General features: G+C 43.2%; 1 protein-coding gene across 6 annotated transcripts in view; it reads left to right on the top strand.

The window, feature by feature from the left end:
- The window catches only part of KIAA2012 (KIAA2012 ortholog), a 102848-nt gene that overhangs the window by 36721 nt on the left and 44232 nt on the right, over positions 1-21895 (top strand). For 4 of the 6 annotated variants that reach the window (XM_073880027.1, XM_073880021.1, XM_073880001.1 and 1 more), the window contains 2 exons: positions 16648-16710; positions 17380-17456. In XM_073880027.1, coding sequence (XP_073736128.1) covers positions 16648-16710; positions 17380-17456 — 140 coding nt within the window. The remainder of the gene's footprint in view (positions 1-16647; positions 16711-17379; positions 17457-21895) is intronic. The other 2 variants (XM_073880016.1, XM_073880007.1) reach the window with 1 other exon arrangement.

The following is a 21895-nucleotide window of genomic DNA, read 5'->3' as shown; positions in this document are numbered from 1 at the left end:
AATGAAACTTCTGATGAATAAATGGAGACTTGCCTGCCATCTTGTGCTAGTCCCATGAACAGTGTATTTAATCCTGTTTGCCTCTCAAAACTAAAGGCATTCCCTGAAAGCTTGTTGAAGGTGTGAATCCATCAGTCAACCAGTGAGTGAGTGAGTCAGTCAGTCAGTCACTGGCCCCTCCCCAGTCTTTCCTCCCCAGACAATCGGTGGATCTTCTTCGGTCTTGATGGTGATTGGCATTTGCCCTGGAAGTCGAGGCAGAACCTGAAACCCATATTCCCTACAGGGGCCTATAGGCCATATCTAGCCTTCAAAGAGTATCTATGAATGGGAAAGGGATGTTGCTGTTTTGTTTCATTGTGAGAAGCAGTATACTGAAAAAAATGTTCAACTCTTCCAAAGGACTTGCTCCAATTACACCAAACTCTTTGTAGCTCGGTTTGTTCAGATCCATCCCAAACCTCCCCACCCTACCTTTCAGTCTTGTCTCCCATCACATTGGGGCCCACTCTCTTCTCTTCTTTCCAATGGCGCAAACATTCAGGCTTCCTTCTCTTACCTCCCAGCCTTTGCCCAATTGCCCACAGATGCTGAGGATGGTTTTAAGCTCCAGGCAAGGACTCATCTTTTCTGGGACAGTTTCCTTAATAAATCCACCTCCTCTCATACAACTGCCTCAGCCCATTCCTCTCTCTCTATCCCACTTTTGTGATCATTGTTTTTATCTGCATCTGTTTTCTGTTTAGTTCCCAAATATTACATGAGTCCTAGAGAGCCTCTTATCTGTATCATATGTCCAAGAAATGTTTGTCAATTGACTGAATACCGCAGGTGCCACAAAGAAAAGTTCTTTGGGGATCATAGATGGGTATTTTTTTAATTTAAAAAGTCTTAGTAAAGGAGACAATATGATCTGTCTGGTCTTTCTGAGACTTTCAGACTCTGTCAACATCTATTTGGAAATAAATTCTCAGGCAATTAGATCATGATATCTTACTTTCAGAGAGCCTAGAGAAATGAATTAAACCTTCAGAAGGAAAAAAAAAAGATGCGAAGACTAGAGCTGGAATTTGACCCTCTTTGTCGTGTTGGGATATTGCAACACTTAGAAAATTCAAAGGCTTAAGAAAGGAAAACTTCACTTGGAAGGATACAAGTCAAAGCAGTGGATACGCGCTCTGCGTTGCTTATCCTTGAGTCATACCCTTCACCTCTCTTCCCAGTCACAGTGGCCACAAGAGAAGTTTTCTTTCAGAAGTTTTTTTATTCAGAAGCGTCTTATTGCGGGGCGCCTGGGTGGCTCGGTCAGTTGAGCGTCTGACTCTTGATTTTGGCTCAGGTCAGGATCTCAGGGTCCTGGGATCAAGCCCCATGAGGCTCTGCACCCAGCGGGGAATCTCCTTCAGGATTCTCTCTCTCTCTCCCTCTGTCCCTCCCCCAGCATGCGCGTGTTCTCTCTCACTCTTGCTCTCTCAAATAAATAAATAAATCTAAAAAAAGTGTTTTATTGTAAGGAGTTCACAGATGTCTGTTCCGGTGATTCAGGTTGGGACTTCTGGTCTAAATTTAAATTCTTGATCTCTTTCACAGTTTCCAGTTAGCACTTGTTCTTGTCCTAAATGGATGTTTACCCCAAATATGTTCCTTATGCTTTGGCCATTTAATTAGCATCCTTCTTCTCACAACTTTTTCTTGGTATGGTGGTTTTGTCCACAAATTCTTTGACACTTGTTCCTCCAAAAGGGAGAAACTAATACTCCTTCCCTTGAATGTAGACTGGACATAGTGGCTCACTTCTGATAAATGTAGAATATGACAGAAGTGATTGTGTGTGGCCTGGGTCAGGAAAGACACTGCAGCTTCCTCCTTGCTCTCTCTCTCTTGGATTACTCACTCGGGGGAAAGCCAGCCACCATGTCTGTCATGAGGCCACTCAAGCAGCCTTGTGGAGGGGTCTATATGGCGAGGCGGTAACGCCTCCTGCCAGCAGCTAGAGTTAACTCTCCAGGTTTATGCATGAGCCATCTCGAGAGGAGATGCTCCAGCCCCAGTGAAACCTTCAGATGACTGTGTCCTGCCTGCCATTGTGACTGAAGCCTCACGAGAAACTCTGCAGCAGAATCCCACACCAAAGCCACTTCCAGATTCCCACAGAAACTGAGTGAGATATAATAAAGGTTTATTGTTCTAGGGTCACTAGATTTGGGGGTAATTAGTTTCAGTAATAGATCATATACTTCGCGTCACTTCCTGGTGCTCTGCAATTTGGTAAACAGAAAGATGAAGGGTCTAAGGATATCCCAGCTGGTCTCAAAACACTGCTTATTTGGAGGCAAACATATACTAAATGGTTGACTTTCTCTTTGTTTTCCCCATTTGGCATCTGTGATAATGCTGGTTGTAGCAACCCATGGGTAAAAGAATATGATTTTCCTTGAGTAGACTTTCTCGTAGCAACTGTTGCCTTAAAGAAGATGCCTGGAGATTTAAAGGAGGAAAAAGCCTTTGGACAAAGTAGTGTGAGGGGTAAAAAGAAAGAACTCCAGACTAAATGTCCAAAGTCTTGAGGTTATTCTCAGCTCTGCCACCTGCAATTTCTGTGATTATGGGCAAGTGATTTCACTGCTGTGGACTTCAGCTTCTTCATATGGGGAAAGAGGAGTTGGCATTAGATCCAATCCTCCCAGCATATGTCCCATAGAACTCCAGTTCCTCACAAGGTTAACAGGCATTATAAAAAGAACCTGAAAGTTTCTGAGGTCAAATAGGTATGGAAGCCAGTGGGCTAAAGCTAAGCAGATTCCTTACTGCAGGATTTCACAAGGACTCTAATATGCTAATGTGAATTCCTGCTCTTTCAGATGAGGCGATGCATCACTGCCCTAACTTATTTGACCACTTAGTTCTTTATTGTTTTCAGCAAAGCATCATGTGGATCCAAATCATTTTTGGAACGCACCTTGGAAAATGCTAAACTGATGTTTCTATGGTTCCTTCCAGCTGTAATGCTGTACGTTACTAAATATGCCCTTTTCCCAAGGAGACTCCCTTGGTGGGGCAGCTCTGCTGTCTGAATCCTGAAACAGGATCTCAGCCATTCAATAACTCATGACTGTTCTTATTTTCATTTTCCAAACATCACTTTTGAATCATAGGGTCCACAATCCATCCATCTCCGAGTGAGAAGTAGAGGAAGGTAAGAAGAAGCCAGTGTGTCGCTGGGCCCTTTTGCCCCAATCCATGTCTGCTAATAACCCATAAGAAATCATGTTGACAGTTTAAGGGGTCTCAGGTCAATTGAAATAAAGGAAAATGTGACTGGATATGGTCACTTGGCACCCAGCATTTCCTTCCAGTGGGCCTTCCTGTATTTGCAGAGTCTAAAAGGCTAAAAACACTTCCCAGATAACCTTTGCCATCAGGAGGTTGCATGCAAATTTGAGTTCTGCCAAAGAGCTGCACTTGCAAGAGACAATGGAGGGCAGAAGTAAGGCAGAAGTTCTGGGCTGCTTACACTGGCAAGCAAGCTCATGAAGACTGAGTGTGTCAAGAGGTGGATGCAACAGCAACTTTATAAGCACCAAGTTCTGTAGAGTAACTCCGTTCCTTTTTAAAATATCTGGTGGTTTCCATTCTCCACTAAGCCCTGACCGACATGCTCTCCTTACAGAAATCATGGGAGATTCCCATGAAGCTCGGCATGGGGCTAATTTGGGTCTGTCACATATACCACAGGGCAGGCTGTGATTGCTGGACTTGTTCCTGGACTTCACAGAGAAGTAGGGTTCTTTCCCTCACCACAGTGGGGCCAGCGAAGCACCAGCAGCCCTACTGGAAGGCGTTCTGATAGCCACCAGCGGAGAGCCACTAAAAAACATTAGGGAGCCTCCTTTCCTTTGACAGAAGCCTCTCATGGTTCCTATAAGCACAAAGACTCCCCTACCTCACATTTGGCTGAAAATGTGTCATCACCACTTTATGCCTCCCAAAGAAGAAAAATGTCAAAAATAATAGTTCTCTCTGAATCTGCTGGGAATTCTTTTATTTTTGAGAAAAAAAAATCAGTATGAAGTGTTGAAGAATATTTAGTTCCTTTTTATTTTTTGCATATGATGGTACTTACATTTTTTACAAAGCCTGTGAAACTATGAATTCTACCTCCCTTACGTTTGATCCAATTCAGAGAGCCTTAGAGTCGAGCGGGAATGTAGGCATGGCCTTCATCGTCGTTTAAGCAGAGGAAGTGCTTACCAAATAGACTTGCTGAGGACCCTAGTAGATAAAATGGATAAGCAGAGCTGTCTGGTTGAAGTGGGCTTGGTCTGTCTCCCCGCAACTTCTCCACAGTCCAGCTAGTTCTTCCCCTCCTAAGATGACTCCCAGGCAGGGGGTCTGTACAGAGCCACTGGAACTATGAGACCACAGTTTGAAAAGTCTCTCATTTTGTAGATAAGGACACTGGGGCCCAGAGAAGTACAGTGATTTGCTCAAAGTCACACAGCCTCTATGTGGCAAATCTAAGGCTCAAATCCAGATTTTTCTGCCCCCACTTAGATCAAAGCTTTTCCCACTAACTCATACATGCCTCTAGTCTTACTTGTCCAGGTTTCCAGGCTTCAAGACCTAGCTGAATTCCCACCTTCACTGTGATGCCTCAGCCCACGCTGATGGCTACTTTCTTAGGTTCCACTAATTCTTACTGCCTGGGCCTCTCACCAGGCACCCCATCACTTCCTTTATCTTTTTTTACTTTTTTTTCTTCTTTCCTCTCCAAGATTTGAAATTCCTGTGGGTAGATCCCCTTTATCTACTTCCGAATATCCCAGAAAACAGCATGTGCATTCCTGAAACATGGCCCATAAATAAGGATTGAAACTGTGAGTAGCAGGGAATCTAATTGTCCCCCAATATCTATTCTTTCATTATTCCTTTTATTAGTAGCACCTAAGTTTAGCTGACTATATGGCTGCTGGCTAGAAATTATGTTTCCCAGCCTCTCTTGCTACCAAGCATGGCCATGTGACTTAGTTGTGGCTAACGAAATGTGAAGAGATGTAACGTGTGCAACTTTCAGCTCATTTTCTTAAAAGGATACTGCTCGCCCTCCTTTTTACCAAAGGAGGTCCTCTTTCCCCTTGGACTTGGCTGAGGTGGTGAAATAGCTTCAACTGAGCAGAAGAGGACAGTATTCTATGGGATAATGGAGCCGTAAGATATAGGAAACGCCAGTGCTCAGATAACTTCATGGAGCAAAACCACCCTAGTCCGCCCACCTACCTCTCCACTCTTATCCAAAAGGGAAATAAATGTTTATCTTCTAGATACTCTTTGTACAGCAACTTGTCATGTTTCTTAACTGAAATAATGCAACTATAATAATATCTGCCATCCTAGTTTACACTTTATAACAATCAAACCAGATTCAGGATGCCTGGGTGGCTCAGCCTGTTAAGTGTCTGCCTTTGGCTCAGATCATGATCCCAGAGTCCTGGGATCGAGTCCCGCATCGGACTCCCTGCTCAGCGGGAAGCGTGCTTCTCCCTCTGCCTGCCGCTCCCCCTGCTTGTGCTCTCTCTGACAAATAAATAAATAAATAAAATCTTTAAGAAGAAAAAACAATCAAACCAGATTATACTTAGGGCACTTGGGTGGCTCAGTCGGTTGAGCTTCCAACACTTGGTTTTGGCTCAGGTCATGATCTCAGGGTCACAAGATGGAGCCCCATGTGGCTCTGTGCTCAGCGAGGAGTCTGCTTGAAGATTCTCCCCCTCTGTCCTTCCCTCACCGCACGCATGCCTGTTCTCTCTCTCTCCCTCAAATAAATAAATAAATCTTAAAAAAACAGATTATACTTGCAGTACATCTTGTTAAGTATTAAATAAAATTCTGATATAAAATATTATTGCATCTAAAAGAGAGAAGACCCATTACATATGTGCTTGACTCCTTTAGTAAAATGTACTGAATGTCTACAATATGCAAGGGACAGAGAAGGATGTTGATTTTGAGAGTAAACACTCTCGGGCACTGTACCACCTATGTCATCTCATTCCATGAGCCCAATATTCCCATGAAGTGAGTATTTTCATTCACGTATCATAGGTGAGGACACTGAAACACAGGAGCTTAACTCCCTTGTGCATGTTGATTTGACCCAGTAAGCAGCTAGCTTATTCATTTCCAGGCCCACCTGTCCCAGAGCCTGTGCTCTTCTCATCCCACTTCCAAGGCTCAGCACCTGTGGCTACTGCCCCACGGGGCCTCACAGACCAGGTGAGGACAAACTCACAACCAATTCACTCTATCACAAGGCAGAATGGAAGGAGTGCCGCATTAGAGGCCTCACTGACACGATTCAAGGGTGTTCAAGGAAGGAGCCATTAATTCTAACCGAGGGGGCTGGGAAGGATTTTTGCAGAGAGATCCCATTTGCACTGACCTTTGAGAAACTAATGGAAGCGGATAAACAGAGAAGAGGGAAAGACATGACCAACTGAGGGACCAGCATGAACCAAAACAAAGAGAAACAGGAAAATAGAATACGTGTGGGAAATGATGAGCAGTCCCTGTGAATGGACTGTGAGGGGCTTCCCGGGAGGAGATGCGGCTGAAAGTCAGGCCAGGGCCAGACCAGAGAAGGCCCTGTGTTCCAGGATAAAGCGGAGATGCTGCTTTTTAGGCAACAAGGAATCACAGATGTTTGAAGAGGGATGTCATATAACCCAGCGCGTGTGCCAGCATGAAGGAACAGGCGAGAGAAAAGGCTGAGCATTCAGGCTACCTCAGAGCCATCCAGGCAACAGCTGATGAGGGCCTGAACAGACGGCCGCGCACAGACGTAGGAGATGCTGCCTGGCTGTGGGGATGTGACCAGCTCTCTGAATCCCAGCAGCCAGCGACAAGCCTGATAATAGAGTCTCTTTTAAAAACTGGCTACCATCCTCATCTCCAATTTTTGACTCAAATTACTTTTTTCTGTTTTCACTTTCAGTGAAGAGGGTTTCTTTGGAGGCTGTGTGTGTGTGTGTGTGTGTGTGTGTGATGTCTTATACTTAGGATAAAGCAACAGTTAAGGCCCCGGATTCCGTCACCCCCACAGCAGCAGACTCAGGGCCACTGCCTTCTCCTGAGAGGCATTCAGTTCCAGCCACCTCCCTCATTTGAAGTCAAACTCCCACCAACACACATAAAAAATAAATTCCGGTGTCACACACCTCTCAGCGTGTCAGTGTGCAGTGTGCTTGTTTTGTGGCTTCTGCATTCTTGGGGAAGTGGTTGAGCTCCCTAGCAGACAACTGTGGTAAATAGTAAGAGTCCTAAGGAAAACCCCGAGAGCACGTTTCTTGGGAGCTGTAAGGCAAAGGGTGAGGCAGTAAGCAGTGATGGAAAGTGTGTGTATAGTCCTCCTGTACCCTCATGCCCTGACACACATTGAGGTTTCTCTTTCATGATTGTTTTAGCCTCTTTTTCCTTTCCAACCACCGACCACTCAATTCTTTGAGGGAAAATTAACATTCATTATGCAATTTATCTCTCTCCTTTTAATCCAGAGTGTCTGTCTCCAAGGTCCCTACTCAATAATTAATGTTTGTTCTCATTTCCCATTCTCCAGAGCATCTATTCTTGAACTGTAGGGTCAACAATTAACACTAATTATGGCTTTTCCTCTCTCCAGTGTTGGTTCTTAGAATCCCAAGCTGCCCCGCTCGGCCTAAGGTATTATGCATGCATGTGACTATGTCTGTGTACTCTGAGGTGGAAAAACACCAAGGAACAGGCTTTTCCAAGCCCACCACAGTTTAGCAAATCAATAAAAACAAACATCCTTTTTTGGCAACCTCTCTAGTATGTTTATTATCAGTAATGAGACAAGGAAGCATAAATACACACATACATGTATTTGCAAATGAGTTTGGAGGAGGGGGCCGGTTAGAGGATCTCAAAATCTTTTCCAGGTTGAATTTTCTATGACTCCCTCTGACTGTTTCCTCCCTCTTGCTACCTCCTCAATATCTCACACACACACCCCACCCCCCCCACACACACCCCATATTTCCCATTAAAAACTGTTCTTCCATCTCAGATCCACTCAGTTGACCTCTTTGCTATCTAGTATCAACCCCCTTAATTGTCTTTCTCTGGCCCATCATGCAAATTCTCCTCATTCATCAAAATAGCATTGTTTTAACTAGTTTTCATTTTGACTGACAAGGACAGCCAGGAGACTAATTCTCTCCCAAGGTAACTTTAAGAGATGGCAAAAAAAAAAAAAAAAAAAAAAATCAGGGCTGTACATAAGCCTGTCTGTCTCCTTGGCCGGAATCAGATGGGCTAGAATCCCTCCTGTCTCCCCTGGCCCAACCCTTGTATTTGCGCTACAGCTGCAGGCTGGGGCTCCTCACCCTCGTCTGTCACCCCCCCATTGCTGCGCGCACTGGGGCCCCACAGCACATCTGCTGTTCAAATCTGGGCATCTCCTCACGGCATGTGTCAGGCATTAACTGTTTCATGTTCTTGCTCGGTCAAAAGTTCTCCTCTCAGGATTTCAGCATCACAGTCGCTACAGGATTTCACCCTTAAACATCTTAAATAAAAGTATTATTTTCCTCAGTGCTTTTAAAATCCCAGATCAATCTTCTCTCCATGATAACATCAACAGATTTTTTTTAAACCATTCCATTTATTATGAGGCTTCAGCATCAAAGCCTCCACTTGGTTTTTCCCTTGTCTTGAGGTAAGAAAAATCGCTTTTTTTTTCAAGACTTTTTCACACTCACAGGTAAAACCCCTATTGTTTTTCAGCCTACGAATCTATCAATTCAAATACCAGCCATGAAAAGGAGAGGTCGAGTATTCAACGTCCCCTAAAAAGTAAGCTTTTCCTCTAAAAAAAGTCACCTCTACTTCTCCTCTATATCGTCTGATTTGCATGCACATTATTTCATACAGGGACCTCCAGAAACACTCAATTTCTCCCCAAATATAGCAACAAGGAGGAAAGAGGATTCGCTTCTTGGACAGCCTGGGAAATGTGGTGTCCTCATGAGGTACTCATGGGTAGCCCAATGTGCTGTGGTGTGAGTGTAAATATTAGGGGAGAAGAGAAGCTGGACCAAGGGCATGTGCTTAGCTAGCCCAGGAAGGAAAATCTGTGGGGATGTACTGTGGCTTCTGCAGGTCATACGCTGCACAACTCACAGTATAATGAGGTGGGCACAGCCCCTAGAGTTGTGCACAGCTCTGCCTACACAACCGCGAATGAGGAAACTATCTGGAAAATCCTCGCAGGCGAGGATTCTACTCCAAATGGAGGACTGAGGCCAATTCTACGTCTTCCACGCTTCCTTTCATACTTCAATCCCCCATGTAAAAAGAAGCAAAAACTAGGAGCGTAGGGTGACTTTGCAGCTCATCCCCTACCTATCGCCGCTGCTGCTTCTGCTTCAGACCCGGGGGAAAGGATGATTATGTAGAGACCTTCTCTCTCTCCTAAAAATAGTCTTTGATTAATAGAGAAATGTGTGTGGTCTTCCTCACTGCTTGTTATGGGGTAGGCAGCAATGAATCCTGAATGAGGGACCCGCTATCATGACAGGAAGCAATGCCCCAGATGGAGCACTGGGGCCAGAGCTAGGGGGAGGGAATTGTTTTTGCCAGAGACTACAAAACCAGAAGGAGAAAAGGCACAATCATACGCTTGCCAATCTCAAAATCTGTAAGCAGGGAAGTACTTGAGAGCCTGGCATTCTGCATCACCCCTCCTGCCATTCTCCCTGGATGGACATCCTGACCGTGGTGGGAAATTTCAGCGTCAGTTCTGTTCATTCTCACTTGTTGGTTGGAACTAGGCCAGGGCAGCTCTTAATAGGAGCCCCCTAGTAAAGGATGATGATGATGATGACGGAGATCATGGAGATCATAGCTACCATTGTCATCGATCTTTGATATGCCAAACGTTGTGCTGAGTGCTTTACATTCATTGTTTCACTTCATCCTCACAGCAATGATATGAGGTAAACTCTATCATTATCCTCATTTTTCATCTAGGACTGTGTGGCTCAGAGAGGTTAAGTGACTCGCCCAAGGTCACACAGCTAAATGGAGAAGCTGTGATTTGAACCCCAGAGCCCTGCATTTTTACCACAATGCATGGTCGGCGGTGAGGTCAATCTTAACAGGCATGTTGCCATCTGACAAAATGGAGACTTTAGGACGTTCCTGACTTTATGACTCACACAAATAAATGACTTCTGTTGCACATCTTTTTCTCCCTCCAATCCCCCTTACTTGGCATCAGACACCCTTTTGTGGGTAACACTGAAAATGATTTGCAACTTTTAAAGACATGGGGAGAGGGGCGCCTGCATGGCTCAGTTTTTAAGCGTCTGCCTTCACTCAGGTCATGATCCCAGGGTCCTGGGATCGGGCTCCCTGCTCGGCAGGAAGCCTGCTTCTCCCTCTCCCACTCCCCCTGCTTGTGTTCCCTCTCTTGCTGTGTCTCTGTCAAATAAATAAATAAAATCTTTAAAAAAGAGAGAGAGAGAGACATGGGGAGAAGGGAAGGAGCTGAAAAAAAGGAGGAACAGTTTGGGAGAAGCCAAACTCTTGAGACAGATTTTCTAGGAAGATAGGCCATTTATAGGGTAGCTCTCCAGACCAAAAACATTCTTCCTAATATGGCCAAAAATGTTGTGATTTCACTTCATTCTACTATTAAAACCTTATTAATAGATTCACTTTGAATTCAGAAGTATTCTCTTAAAAGGTTTATACTTCCAAGAAGCTAATAGTCATTCACACTTTAGTAAAAAAAAAAAAAAAAAAAATTATATGTCCAGGTGGCTGTCAGATGGCAACCTAGCGGAGAACAGCTGCTCTGAGGGACTAAAAATTCTGACAGGAGTAGAAGGAGAGGTGGGTAATTTGAGGGTAAAGAACGTTTTAAGAATTGAAATATGCTTGACTGGTGGTGGATTGCCCTGGAGGGCTTGGATAAACAGGACATTAGCTATTTGGAGAAGGAACAAGAAGAAAAGCACTGGAATACTTGGGTGGCTCAGTTGGTTAGGCGTCTGCCTTCAGCTCAGGTCGTGATCCCAGGGTTCTGGGATCAAGTTCCGCATCAGGCTCCTTGCTCAGTGGGGAGCCTGCTTCTCCCTCTGACTGCCGCTCCCCTGATTGTGCTCTCTTTCTCTCTCTCTCTGACAAATAAATAAAATCTTTAAAAAAAAAAGAAGAAGAAAAGTACAGAAAGGCAAATGGTAGAGTGCCAAAGACAAACTTGGACTATTTCAGAATTGCCCCCATGGCAAGCTCTATATTCAGGAAAAGGAAAGAAAACTTTTATTTCTTCTTTTCTCCACTCCTAGTAACTAAAGACCTTAGGCTAATGCAAATCTCTTTCTTATGTCCAAGCTTTTGAATATACTGTTGCCTCTGCCCAGAATACAATTCCTCATCTCCTCCTATCCCCTGTCATTGTTTAAAATTGTGGTAAAATATATATAACATAAAATTTGTCATCTTAACCATTTTTTAAATAATTTTTATTGTTATGTTAATCACCATTTTTAAGTGTACCATTCAGTACTGTTAAGTAGATTCACATTGTTGGGCAACCAATCTCGAGAACTCTTTTCTTGCAAAACTGAAATGCTATACCTATTAAATAGCAACTCCCATTCCAATGGGACTGCCCATATAAGCATAGGGCACCTCTTTCAGGTCTTAGATGTAGGAAATGTATTTGTTCCTTTGATTTGTTCAATGACCTTAACAAAAAATTCTTACAACTCTTTGTGCTTAACATTCCCATTTGTTTTTGAGAAAATGGATATAACACTACTCAGAAAATGCTTGATACTCCCTGGCATTGAGTTCAAAGAGCAATTTAAAACATCTATGCATTGGAATCACTATCGATCTTTCACAACTTTTTGTTTTCTTTTTGGTCATTTGGTTTTAACGAATGTTTTCAGGGAAAAAAATGATAGGATTCTAAAGAATTATATAGATGGTGGACTTTGGGTATTTGTGGACTCGAAAGTCAGTTTCACCTATTTGCAAATGACTTCACAAATCAGGGATACATACAATATGTCATCTTACAGAGGCATGAAGTCAGATCAAAGACATTATGAGGCTGGAAAACAGAAGACCATCACTAAGCTAGTGAGTGCGCCTAGCCCTCCTCTGAGCACCCACATCTCACTGTTGTGAACTATATTCATTATAACACGTGCAATTGCTCTTGTAAAGTTATTTTTCAGAAAGAAGAACATTGATTCTTTTTATATAAATATTGTTTAATGGACCTAAATAGAAGGCCAGCTGCTAGGACTGGTGATGAAAGTAAGAGAAAGTGATGTGGTCTAACATTTTGATGATTCTCTGCCAAAAACAAAATAGTTTTATGAACCACCCTAACCCTTTATTTATAGACTCAATAAGAGCTTGAAGAACTCCCCCTCTTTTTACTGGGGCTATGATATACACAAGGGGTATTCACAAATCTAAGGATTCTTGAAATTCTCAGACTGTGTCCCTTCCAAGTAGCCAGAATCTGCTATTCACTTAGTGTATAATATGCATGAGGGATCAGGGTCTTGTTCAAGTAGTGAAGTAATGCTTAGCACAATGCATTTTAAGGCCGGTATAGATTTTAAGGTGTGTGTGTGTGTGTGTGTATATGAGTGTGTGAGTGTATTATCAGTTATATTTCTCAACCTATAATAAAGTTTAGAGTATTTTTCTTCTGTCAGGATAATCAAAAAATTATAACTTTCATTAACTAGTAATCCATAAATACTTTTTTCTGTTTCATCACCCCTCAGACATTTGTGCCATAAAGAGAAGCATGAGGCTTTTCTTTAGGATTTTTTTTCCTCCTAGCTTCTCCCTTGCTTCTTTCACACATCTTCCTGCGGCCTATGGATTTTCATTTACTGTTGTCTTAATTCTCCACAATTCCTTATTTGAAAAATAATGAAGACACAAGCACTGGAACATGTCCAATAGAAAGAATTAATAAGTCTGTTTTACAAAGCACATAGGATTGCTCATTCATTTATTCACTCAACAAACACTAATTGACCATCTACTAATACCATATACTGTGGTGGGCACATGAATACGGCTGAGAGACAAAATCCATGCCTTAGTGTCATCCACAGTAGTGAAGTATGGTGACAGCTATGAATGAGTGCAGACTAACTCAGCCCGGAGTTTGGGAAGGCTTTTGGAATGAGAGAACACTTAAGCTGACTTTCTAAGGATATATGTAGGAACTAGCCAAGTGGGGAAGAGGAAAGGATGCTCCAGGGAAAGGGACCACATTAAGGTTAGAGAACATGGAGACATAGGAGAAATGTAAGTGGCTTCTAATGACTGGTCCCCAGGGCACAGGTAGGAAAGGGAGTGGGGAGAAGTGCAATTAGCTAGTGGGGTGGTCAGGAGCCAGATCGTGAAAAGCCATTATAGCAACTAAGAAATTTATCCTAAAGATTGTGAGATCCTATTGACGCAGGAATTGGTATAACCAGATTTTTTATTTTAGAGAAATGACTCTTCCAACTATGTGAAAAATGGATCGAAGGGGGTAAACCTAGAGGCTAGGAGACCAGATATCTATACTTATTTGTGAGTGACCAAGAACAGTATCTTCTGTAGAATTAAGATCACCACATGAATTGAATTGGTTGGCCACTTTGTAGCTCCAATTCAGCCTTTTGTTAATTCCCTTCTTCCTCACAGTCTTCCACCACAGGTATCCTTATTAATCCTATGATATATCTTGACTGGAGGGTTTCTCATGTAGTTGATATTTTGTTGTCACACAACTTGAATTTAAATTCCATCATCTAGTTTGCCTTCCATTTTGGGTTTGGTAAACTGCCATGTACCTTTGGACCTTTCCATAAAAAATAATTTATGAAATTTTAAGAGAAGTTGGTGTTCCCAAAGCTAAAGCCAAACTCTTGAGACTGAGCTAGACTTGGTCTAAGAAGACATAAGTACGTAAAAGAACTGTTATTCCAACTTGGAAGAAAAATACTGCTCTTGTATTTACTGGGCATTTCCATATTTAAATTCAGACCAACTTCTATCTTCTAGACGAGTCTACTTGGCTCCTCTAATAGAGCTCCCTGGGGTATATCTTTAGCTTGGAGATTTTCTCAGGTCTTGAATAATTGTTTGATATGCTCATCTCACTCTCCTCTTCATCCAAGATTTAAAGTAAAACTGTGTCACATAAACAAGGTCTTAAATCTTATCCCAAGAATTTGATAATGACACTACCAGAAGGCCATCTTGGGTCTTGGTTTCCTTCGTTAAACAAGCAGATCAAGATTTGTTATAACACATCAAACACTCCATAGGTCATAGGCATCTTGAGTCATATCATATAAAATGAAGTATTTTTAGATATCATTCTTAAGAAAAGGTCAGCAGGGCTATGTAAAGGGACCAGAATTATCTTCCTTTTATGGTTTCGTGTATACTGAGAAGATTTTTTAAATTAATCTGGAATTTGCCTTTGCATTTTCCATTTTTTACCACAAATAACAAAACCACGAAGGTACAAAGGCTGACTTTTAAGACTCCTCCCATTGGCTTCTGCTAGGGGCAGCAAATCCATGTGTGACACTGTGAGAAGGCAAAAGTGCTTTCTGAGATCTGTTTGGCAGTGGATATATCCCCTCTCCAATGAGGAACCACTGCAAATTATGGGGCAAGTGTCATGAGAGCATACTAGGGATCAAAGAGTAATCATGTCTCAGAAATGACATATGTTGGAAAAGGCCCTACACATATTTAAAGAGGTTCCTACTAGCACCTCCAAAAGCTACTGCCCTGGTAACCACAGAATGTTTGGTCACGGAGCCTGTGGGTCTGATGTTCTTTCCCAAGCCCTGACATACAACCGTGAAAGAGCCAGGTGGCCCAGTCTGCCTGATAAGATGACTTTTTGGCTTGATCTCTATTCTGATACCAGATGAGTCCCAGGAGAGCATCCCATACCAAGGGAAATAAGTATTCTGAAGCAATGGGAATAAATATGACATTTCATTTTTATCAAAACAATGAACATTGTCAACATAGGTTTAAATAGAAGGAAATTTTAAGGCACCCTATTCCATGCTAGAATCAGAGCTCTTTCATGCTTTTGAGTGTTTGGTGAAGGATCCCATGATTTGAAGAAGGCAGAAGAGTTTGGGATGAGACCCCATCTTGTAAGGGTCATCTGTGAAACAGCCTGATTATCTGGTGGGAATGCTATCTCCTTGCTAAAAGCCTGTGGTTAGATTAATGCTAGCATTTGAAAATCTGCTCTGGCCTGATGGTGGGCAGCCAGAGAAGGAATGTGTTTTCTGTTTATCTCTTTAGTGGCAGAAATGTTCATCACAGAAAGACTCTGAGCTCCCCGTTTCAAGCAGGCCTGGAAGCTGTGCAGTCTGTAGCCTGTGAATGTACACACCAGCTCAGAATGATGAGAAAGAGCCTGTGTTCACAGCCAGTTGCCTGCACTGGGTGATGGGTCAGTCAGTTTCTTCAGCTTGATAACAAGGATAGATCCTGCCACATTGTTTGGAGAGGAAGTCTTACCACCCCCATTGCTTTATCTCCCAGGAATGCAGTTTGAGTTGTGTCTCCTCCTTGACAGCGTGGACCTCAGTAAATTACCAGGGTCTTGACCCAAGAGATGGAGAAGTCCTAACCGATTTTTTTAGTCTCCTATCTAAAACTGTGTTTACATTTCTTGAACTCTGGCTGACTGATTCATTCTCCTGGTGTTGCAAGAACTTTCTTTATGCGTTAGAATTTGTAAGTTTCATTTCAAAGAGACCCAAGGTTCCTTCCAAGCCACAGTGAAGTGAACCTCATCTCAACACAATTCTGCTGGGCTAGATTTGTCCAGAGGATGGATCATGGCCAAGCAGCTGTGATGTGGCAAGCTCAAATGAGGCTAAAGGAGGGAGTGCGATGTGCAGGGAAAAGTATTAGGTACTAAGGAGATTGGGGTTCAGGTTCTGGTCTCACACTATTTCAAGGAATAGACTTAAACCAATCTTGTGAAACCACTCTCTGGGCCTCAGTTTCCCCAGCTGTTTTAAAAAAGAAATGTTTTAAATCTGTCCTAAAGCCATTTTCAAACAGGACAGCTGAGAAACAACAGGAAAGGAAAGGTCAGCCCACAGGGAATGAGCAGAAGCTTCAGGTCAAAAAGACAAAGATGCCATGGGCTCTTAAAAGTAGCAAGCATAGAGGGGCGCCTGGGTGGCTCAGTCGTTAAGCGGCTGCCTTCAGCTCAGGTCATGATCCCAGGGTCCTGGGATCGAGCCCTGCATCGGGCTCCCTGCTCCAGGAAGCCTGCTTCTCCCTCCCACTCTCCCTGCTTGTGTTCCCTCTCTCGCTGTGTCTCTCTATGTCAAATAAATAAATAAAATCTTAAAAAAAAAAAGTAGCAAGCATAGAAATAACTTTTTGTTGGACCCTCAACCCACACTAGAGACTGACTAAAACCCTTATCAGTAGAGCCATGTGCTTAGCTAAATCTGTTCCTCAAATAAACATTCCTTTATAAACATTAAATTCACTTTCTTGGGGATAAAAAGAAAAACAAAAATAAATCCTATCCTTTTGCAGCACGGGGTTTGAGTCTTGGGCACAAAACCGTTCCTGAAAACCTCACTAGTTGTACAACCTCAGGTAGGTTTGTTTAGCTTTCAAGCCTCAGCTTCCACCCCTGTGGAGAGCAGTGATCCTGCAACCATGGAGGAAAATCATGGCGATTAACACCACGTCTGTGGGGGAGGGTGGGGGGGGTGGGCAGCTGCTTTGTGGCAAGCTCCATGAGGTCCCTTAGTCCCCTCTCACCAGCCCTACTTTGGCCTTTGCCTTTGTTTGCCTTATGTTTCCACTTCTCTTGTTGCCCTTCCACATTATAAGGAAAAGGGGAAATCTCTGATCTTTCTATCTGGAAGGTTGCAGAAGCATTTTCCTACTTTAGTGAAGTACGATCATACAAAATTTATAGTCAACAGTATCAGCAGGTTTTTTCCCATCAATATTTCCTTTTTAATTTCAGCTTTATCTGAATTTTAGTAGCACAAAGAATTTACTTTTGTTCTTTGAAAGAGCAACCCAAACAAGAAAAATAGATATCTGAGTATAAGTTCTCAACACTATATTTAACATGCTATGTAAATGGTGCTTCTAGAGGGTGCAGGTGTTGTTTGGTGAGTAAATACAAATGCCATAGGTGTGTGTGTGTTTATAATCTTGTACACATGAACTAGGTGTGTATGTATATAGTATATATAAAAACTAATTAGACCTAGATCTGACTTTGATCCTTTTCTCTGATTTTCACCATAGCAAACACTGAATCCAGAACCTGTCTTCTCACGAATCTTAATGAAATCTCACCTTTGACCCAAAAGCCAGAGAAGCAGGTACAGTATTGACTCTGAATGAGCATGAGACTGGGAGGTAGGACATTTGGGTTCTTGGGCTGCCTTTGCTGTGTGACCCTGGGTGAGATTCTTCATCTCTCTGGGCCTCATTTGCCTCATCAGGAAAATCACACAGGTTCCTTGGAATGTCTTAACTAAACTTGGACTATTTTGTGTGGCTCTTATGTGCCCGAATGAGTTGAATCAGTCTTTCCCTGACTTCTGCAAAGTCAAAAAGGCAACAGGGAAACAGAGAAAGGTATCATCCATCAAGGCAATAGGCACTAAGACTTGTGCTAAAGGGCCCATTTTTTTCCCATCCATTTCTCATTCCTAATGGGGAGGAAAAAGTAGCATCAAGAAAAAAATGTAAGGATACTGTGAAGAAAGGAGAAAAATGCTTCATTTGGATGGGCCAGAAATATTAGTGTTTCAAGGATGTACATTCACAAATATGTATAAGTTTGTTCCTTCATTTGAAGCTTTGAGACTGGGACTGTCTTCAAATTCACTCTAGAGAGACAACTCAGGGGGATTCCTAGAGCTGTGCCCAGGGTCTCAGAGAACCCCAAGCAGAAGCAACACAGCTCCAGGGCATTCTCAGGTCTCTCCCTGCTGTGCGACAGCCTGGGCAGGGAGAAGGGGGCATGAGCTCTACTTCTCCCTTATCTCCCACTTCCTGCCACTGCCTGGCTCTCTCCTCTTCCCTCACATCCATTAAAAAACAATAATAATAAAGTTAGTTTTGTTTTCATGTGTGTGCCTAGCTGGGTTCTAAGGAAGGATCTGAACTCTCACTGTTAGAACCCCAGGCCTGGGGCAGGCCTCCGCTGAGGTAAAACACAGCTGAGCTGACCCTTCCTGCTACTGAGGAATCACTGAACCAATGTTTGCATTTTTTCTTTTCTTTCTTTTTTTTTTTTTACATGCCTGCTTTGGAGACAGCCTTTGTAAGGACCTAGAAGGTTTTCTTTTTTAAGGGAGTCTGTGACTAAGGAGAATATAACTATGCTACATTCTGCTAATACCAAAGGCCTTGTGGATGCCTCACATACCCTAAACAGGCTCCAAATTCACACAGCTCCCGCGGCTGCATTTCAGGAGACCTAATATCATCTGCAATAAAACGGTGGCTCAGGCACGTCCGGTTAAGCCCTAGACTGAATTATTCACCTTGCAGTCAGAAAGGGGAACACCAGGCCGAGGGGCTCAAACTCTAATCCTGGGTTTCCCCCGTGAAGCCCTGGCCAACCAGCTTACTCCGAGAACTTCGTGGGCCTCCTTTGTGAAAGGTGGGCCGTCGCTCCCCACAGAACCGGTGGGTTTGTTCACGTCACAGGAGTCTTACTCCCTTTAGAAGTAGCCCCCAAAAGGAAAGCCGTTTGAGGAAATGTCTAGGGAGCGCCACCAGCCCCTCAACACAGAGAGCATGGGGGTGGGGCTGAGGAAGGGGGGGCGGCTCCCGTGCCTCCCCCACCCCTCACTTCTTGAGGCCAATGGCCCTTCATTGGAGTAATCACTGGCTTCAATTTTCACTACTTCCTCCACCTACTCCATGTAAATGACTAATTTCATGTTTACTATAAAGCATCTGGGAAGGATTTAGAAAACAAATTTCTGCCCAGCAGATTTCAGTTCGATCCCTTGATGGGCCGCGGGCAAATCCAGCGGATTCCTTGCAGGGTTGTCTTCCCACTCTGAAGCAGGCTAGGGGAGCACACAAAATTGATCGTTATCAGCACCAGCAGTCTCTTCTTTTCTTTCCTTTCCATTAACTCCTCACTCACCCACCCCCTGCCTCCCCCTCCCTGGGGTCTGATCATATTAGGAGTTCGGTCGCATAAAACACTTTCACTTTTTTATCATGGCGCTGGCCGCGAGGAAAGGAAAAAAAAACCCACCAAAGTGGACTATTTGGGCGTCACCATGCTTTCACAAGAAGTCACAGACCTGGACTGGGGAAACAATTTCTGACGGGGGGGTGTGGCGACAGAGCAAGCCCGACTTGACCGGGTTGGTGGCTTTGGCCCCCGGCTGCGGGAGGCTGCCTCCGGACGCCCCCTAGCGGCGGGATTTGAAAGCTCGGCGGCGCGTGGCCTCGCGGGCGGCCGGCGGCGCGGAAGAGAGCGGGAAGGAGCCCGGCTCCAGCCTCCCGCACGCGGGCTGGTCAACCCGGCGACTGGCTCCTGAGGCGCCCCCTCCACACCTGGCCCGGCGTCAGGGCCTCGAGGCAAATCCGCAAATAGAAGTGGGAGAAGCCACGACCTCGACAACTTCGACAACTTCCTGGGAGTTGGAGGAGGGGGGTAAGTCGCCAAAAGAGGGGAAGAAATTACAAGGGCAAAATGTGCAGATGAAAAGAGCAGTGAAAAAAGAAAAAGGAGACAAGCAGACATGTTTCAACTCCAAGCTCCCATTTCCTCTTTCAAATGAACTGCCTCCCCACTGTGAACAGAATCAAGTATTTATGAAGGCATTTTTTGCATATTAATAGCTGCATCTGGAGCATTGCCAGTTCTGAAGTCCTAAAGGTATGATGCCCTTTTTTTAATGCAGGTCTTTCAAACTCCTCACAGAATTTGGTATTCTCCTTCACGTATATTTTCCTTTCTGCCTTGTGGCTCCTCCTCGGGCCTTTCATTTGATTAAGAGAAATTACTTCCCGCATACCGTGGGGACCAAGTACTGCTCTTACCTCGGCGGCTGACATCAATCGCTCGAGAAGCTTCTCTTCCCCAAGGGCCTCTCTGTGTTGAGGCTGCAGGTTGGGTGAGGTGACCAGCACCTAAAAAAGAGTATTAAAATTGTAAATGGAAATTCCAGCAGGAAACGTTACGTTAACATATCTATGCTGTAGGGGCAGAAAAAGCAAAACTAAAAAAAAAAAAAAAAGTTAAAAATATTGTGTTAACTATGACAGCATTGCTATCTATGCTCGATAAAGATTACATTCAATTTTAAAAGAAAAACAGTGAGAACCAGTTAGAAAAATAAGCAAAAGACATAAACAATTTATATCAAAGATAATAGCAATAGAAAACAAGGATGGAAAAATATTTCTCCTGAGTGGCAATTTGAATGCAGATTGAGGCAAACTGGAGGTATCATTTTATATTCGAGATGTATGCCGCCTCTCACTTTTATTTAAATGGTAACACCCAGTACTGCCTATATTTTGGTGAAACGGGTACACTGACACACTTCTGGTGGGTTGTAATTTGGTTTAATCCAGTTGTAAAGCAAAATGGCAAAATAACTTGTGAAGCATGAAAAAATACTCCTACTCATTTGTTCAGTATTTTTGACTCCTGGGAATTTATCTTAAGGAAATAATTCAGCCGAAAAAAGTTAGTGAAGATGTCCACTGCAGCATTATCTATAATAAGGAAAAATAGGAAACAGCCTAATAGTCCAACATCAGAGAAATGATTACCTTAATGACGACATATCCCTCTCAGTGAGAGGTTTAATTCATGCATTAAAAAATGGTGCTTGTTCATACTAGAAACTGTGATTTAATGCTCATAGTTTCTTAGCCTCCACACCATCAACATTTTGTGCCAGATATTCCTTGTCGTGGGGAGCCTTCCTATGTGTTGTAGGATGTTGAGAAGCATCTCTAGCCTTTACCCAGTAGATGCCAGGAGCACAGCCCCCTAGTTGTGACAATAAAAAAATGTCTCCAGACCTTGCCAAAATGTCCCCTGAGGGGAAAATCACCCCCAGTTGAGAACTACTGATTACATTTTAAAAGTGGAAATCAGAGTGATGTTAACTAGAACTGCAGCTATGTAAAAAAATAATAAATGTATCTATGAAGAAAAGACTTGTAAATAACATGCAAAAAAGTTGCAGTCATGCTAATTTGAAATTTTTAGGGCTGTGTTGAGTTGACGTTTTGATTTTAGTTTGTCTTCTTGCTTTTCTCTTTTCTTTTTTCTTTTTTTTTTCTTTTTCTTTTTCCAAAATTCTCCCTGTAAGAAGGAAAAATGAATCAAGCGGAAAACTGAGTTTTTTCAAGTCTGGCTTAAAATGATCTAGAAGTCACAGTAAACAAGTATGCAGCAAGCTAAACAAGGGTCAACACCATAGTGCCATTGTTTTTTAACTACTGTTAGTTAAAATTATTAAGTTTTTATTAAATTGTTGGGATAGGGTCACCAGAATTCTCCTTTGAAAGCTCTTAACCCCTTTTCAGCATTTTATCCCTCTGACCCTAGACTTTGAGGGACAATGAATTTGCCTCTTTTTCTGAAAAGTTTGGATCTCAAACTATGAAACTCTTGTGCACCCAGATCCATCCATGAAAGCTTGGAGCAAGAATAGTCCTTAGCCCACTGGTTTATAGAACTGTCAGGGCAGAGAGGTTGTCAGTAAAGAGTATCAAAGTACATGCTCAAACCTTAATTAGATTTCCCAAGAATCACTGCATCTCTTTG

This window comes from Callorhinus ursinus, unplaced genomic scaffold (assembly GCF_003265705.2).
Source record: "Callorhinus ursinus isolate GAN/ISIS: 27379988/994484 unplaced genomic scaffold, GSC_fseal_2.0 scaffold2, whole genome shotgun sequence".
NCBI classification, from domain to species: domain Eukaryota; kingdom Metazoa; phylum Chordata; class Mammalia; order Carnivora; family Otariidae; genus Callorhinus; species Callorhinus ursinus.
Note: the sequence above shows the minus strand (reverse complement) of the source record. Positions and strands in the feature narration are given on the sequence as shown.